A 2,444-nucleotide genomic window follows, 5' to 3' on the forward strand; every position below is an offset into this window, starting at 1 on the left:
GTTTTTTTTTTTTGGTACATTACTGGTAATGTTCTTGTAACTCAAGACTTGGAGCCTCTTTCTGTATTTTTGAAAGAAATCTAGCTCAGATTTCAATGGGTTAAACTGATGGTGGAACTTTTTTTTAGGTGGCTAAAATACGTTTGGTTGCTGACCCCGTCCACAGCAGTACATTTCTTCCATGTCGGACTCCCACCTGCTTTCTCCAAACTGGGGGTGTACATACCACCATCTACTGTATGTAATACTCTGACTGACTGGATAGGTACCTCATACAACCCCCACCATACATCCCTTTAAATCTGACAACGACCTTTAAACTCAGCTGTCAGGTCTTTGCCCTCCATCCTTTGTGCTCCTTTAGTTTATTTACTTTATTAAGTCTTATAGATTTATTAAATCATGTATAAAAAAATATCCACATGAATGCGTCTTCACAGCTCACAACGGTTGTCCTCCGTTTTGTAGCGGTCCATGATACTCAGGACGTCTTCCATGATAGAAGGACCCAGATCCAGGTCTAATCCCACCATAGAGTCTGACCGCGACACGCCGGATGAGACCATGAGGCTGGTCGGGTGGAAGGCGGTGCAGGGCGACTCGCTGCGCTCACTCCTCAGATCCTCGTTGCTCAGACCAGCGTCAGAGTCCAGACTGAGGCCCCGGCGAACATCCAGGGGCCCGCAGGTTTCTGACATGGAGTCCTCAGAGGAGACCTCTGAGAAGGAGCCAGACGAGGGGACAAGCCTGCGGATGGCGGGGGAGAGGGAGATGTCACGGCACGGCTCTGACGCCAAACGGCCCACCATGCCGTTCTCAAACAGCTGGCTGTGCCCGTCTGCGTGATTGTTGGCCTGCTTCTGGCTTGAGTCTGCAGGCTGCCGGTGGGGGTGGAAGTGGTTTTGCTGGGAGGGCAGACTGGGAGGGGAGGGGTCGTCCAGGTGGAGGCGCGGGGGTTTGGGTGGCGCCTGTTCGTGCGCGATGAACACCGGCATGGAGATGGTGGTTTTCAGCAGGCCGTCGGCGGTGTGCTGGTAGTGGTAACCGTTGTAAGCATAGTTGTGTGCGTCCTGTCTCGAGGTGTAGGTGTCCTCCAGCCGTCTCTCCACGCTGTGAGATCGCCCGTCCTGCGTCCGACTCAGAGCTGGCAGCATGTCCATCTTACCCTGCAGGAAACCAACGTCTCCGAACATGTCGCCCTCTCCCTCAGGCCCAACGTGGGCGCTGTGGCGTACGTCGCCTAACGGTGGGCTGATCATGTCACCGGAGAGGATGTCACGAAGCCGCAGCCTCTTTCCCTTCTTTGGAGTTGTCGTTTTTAAGTACATCGGTGTCTTTGCTGGCATTTTGGTTCTGGCAGGTCGACGTGAGATGATTAAGAGAAAACTTTCTATTGGAGACGGTGTTTAACACCAGCAGGAGAAGTGAAGCTGAATGTAAACGAACAGCTCATAAAACAAAAATATTTCTGGCTGTTTCCACTCCCAACTGAGAGATCCAGGCTGTGTTGCTCCTCCGACTGAGTTTACAAGTATTTAGGTCGGTCAGTGTAGCGATAGCAACCCCGGGGTTGTGCCTCAAGCTGTCATGTGACGGGGGGAGAGGAGGAGGAAGGCCTTGACCTCAGATCTGCTCTCTGCGTCTGTCTCTCATACACAGAAAAGCCATATCCAAGCAAACACCAGGTCCTCTTCAAAACACCAACTCTCTTTATCCGTCCTCAGACTGAGGGGATGAAGGGATGAAGGATATGATCTTCGGCCGGATCGCTGTCTGCCGTCGGGTCGGCCTTCAGAAACTTCAGGAATGTGACATCAAAATGCTGGAGATCTGTGAGGAGAAATGAGAGAGAAAACAGGGTCAGAAAGATGAAGAGAGAGGGAGGAAAGGGGAGATAGATGGGGTGAAGGGAGGAGGCAGCAGCCGGGGGAGAGAGGAATGAAGGCGGGAGGAGATTTACAAGCGTCTTTTCAGTGAGGACATATGATGGAAAACACTCAGAGAATCCCAAGTGTTTGCTAAGAGGGGTCTGCCTGCCCCGTAATTGTGTGAAAATGTGTGACTTAAGGTCTTGAGGCTGCTCTTACAGCGAGTCACTCCATGAATCAGTGCAGAAAATTGGTCACGCATTCCCCGAGGACCCCTCAGCTTAGTTAGTGGAAACACAAATTACAGCATGGAAACTGTTGATTTTGAAAAGCTTTTGGCTTCTGCAGCAACTTGCCTGTCTCTTTTCCAGAGACAAACACTGTGAATTATGGGACGACAGTCCGGTCTCGCCTGAGGGGCTCTGTGATCTTTTGATCCCGTCACCATCCCAAATATTCCTTTGGCAGTTGACTCGTTTAACATAAGGAAGAGCTTTGTTTTATGTTAAGAGGTTTTGTCACAAATTTTGAAGAATGTAATGCTCGCCATCACAAAAAGGTAGTCCACTTCAAATG

The 2,444-nt window shown here is 50.7% G+C and overlaps 1 protein-coding gene across 1 annotated transcript; it reads right to left on the bottom strand.

The window, feature by feature from the left end:
• Positions 1-358: 358 nt before the first annotated feature.
• LOC121938244 (cdc42 effector protein 3-like) lies at positions 359-2,119 on the bottom strand. The gene has a single exon (XM_042481516.1). It carries the CDS (start codon positions 1,344-1,346, stop codon positions 435-437), a length of 912 nt encoding a protein of 303 aa, XP_042337450.1. The 5' UTR covers positions 1,347-2,119; the 3' UTR covers positions 359-434.
• Between the last annotated feature and the right edge of the window lie 325 nt (positions 2,120-2,444).

Source organism: Plectropomus leopardus, unplaced genomic scaffold (genome assembly GCF_008729295.1).
Source record: "Plectropomus leopardus isolate mb unplaced genomic scaffold, YSFRI_Pleo_2.0 unplaced_scaffold28973, whole genome shotgun sequence".
NCBI classification, from domain to species: domain Eukaryota; kingdom Metazoa; phylum Chordata; class Actinopteri; order Perciformes; family Serranidae; genus Plectropomus; species Plectropomus leopardus.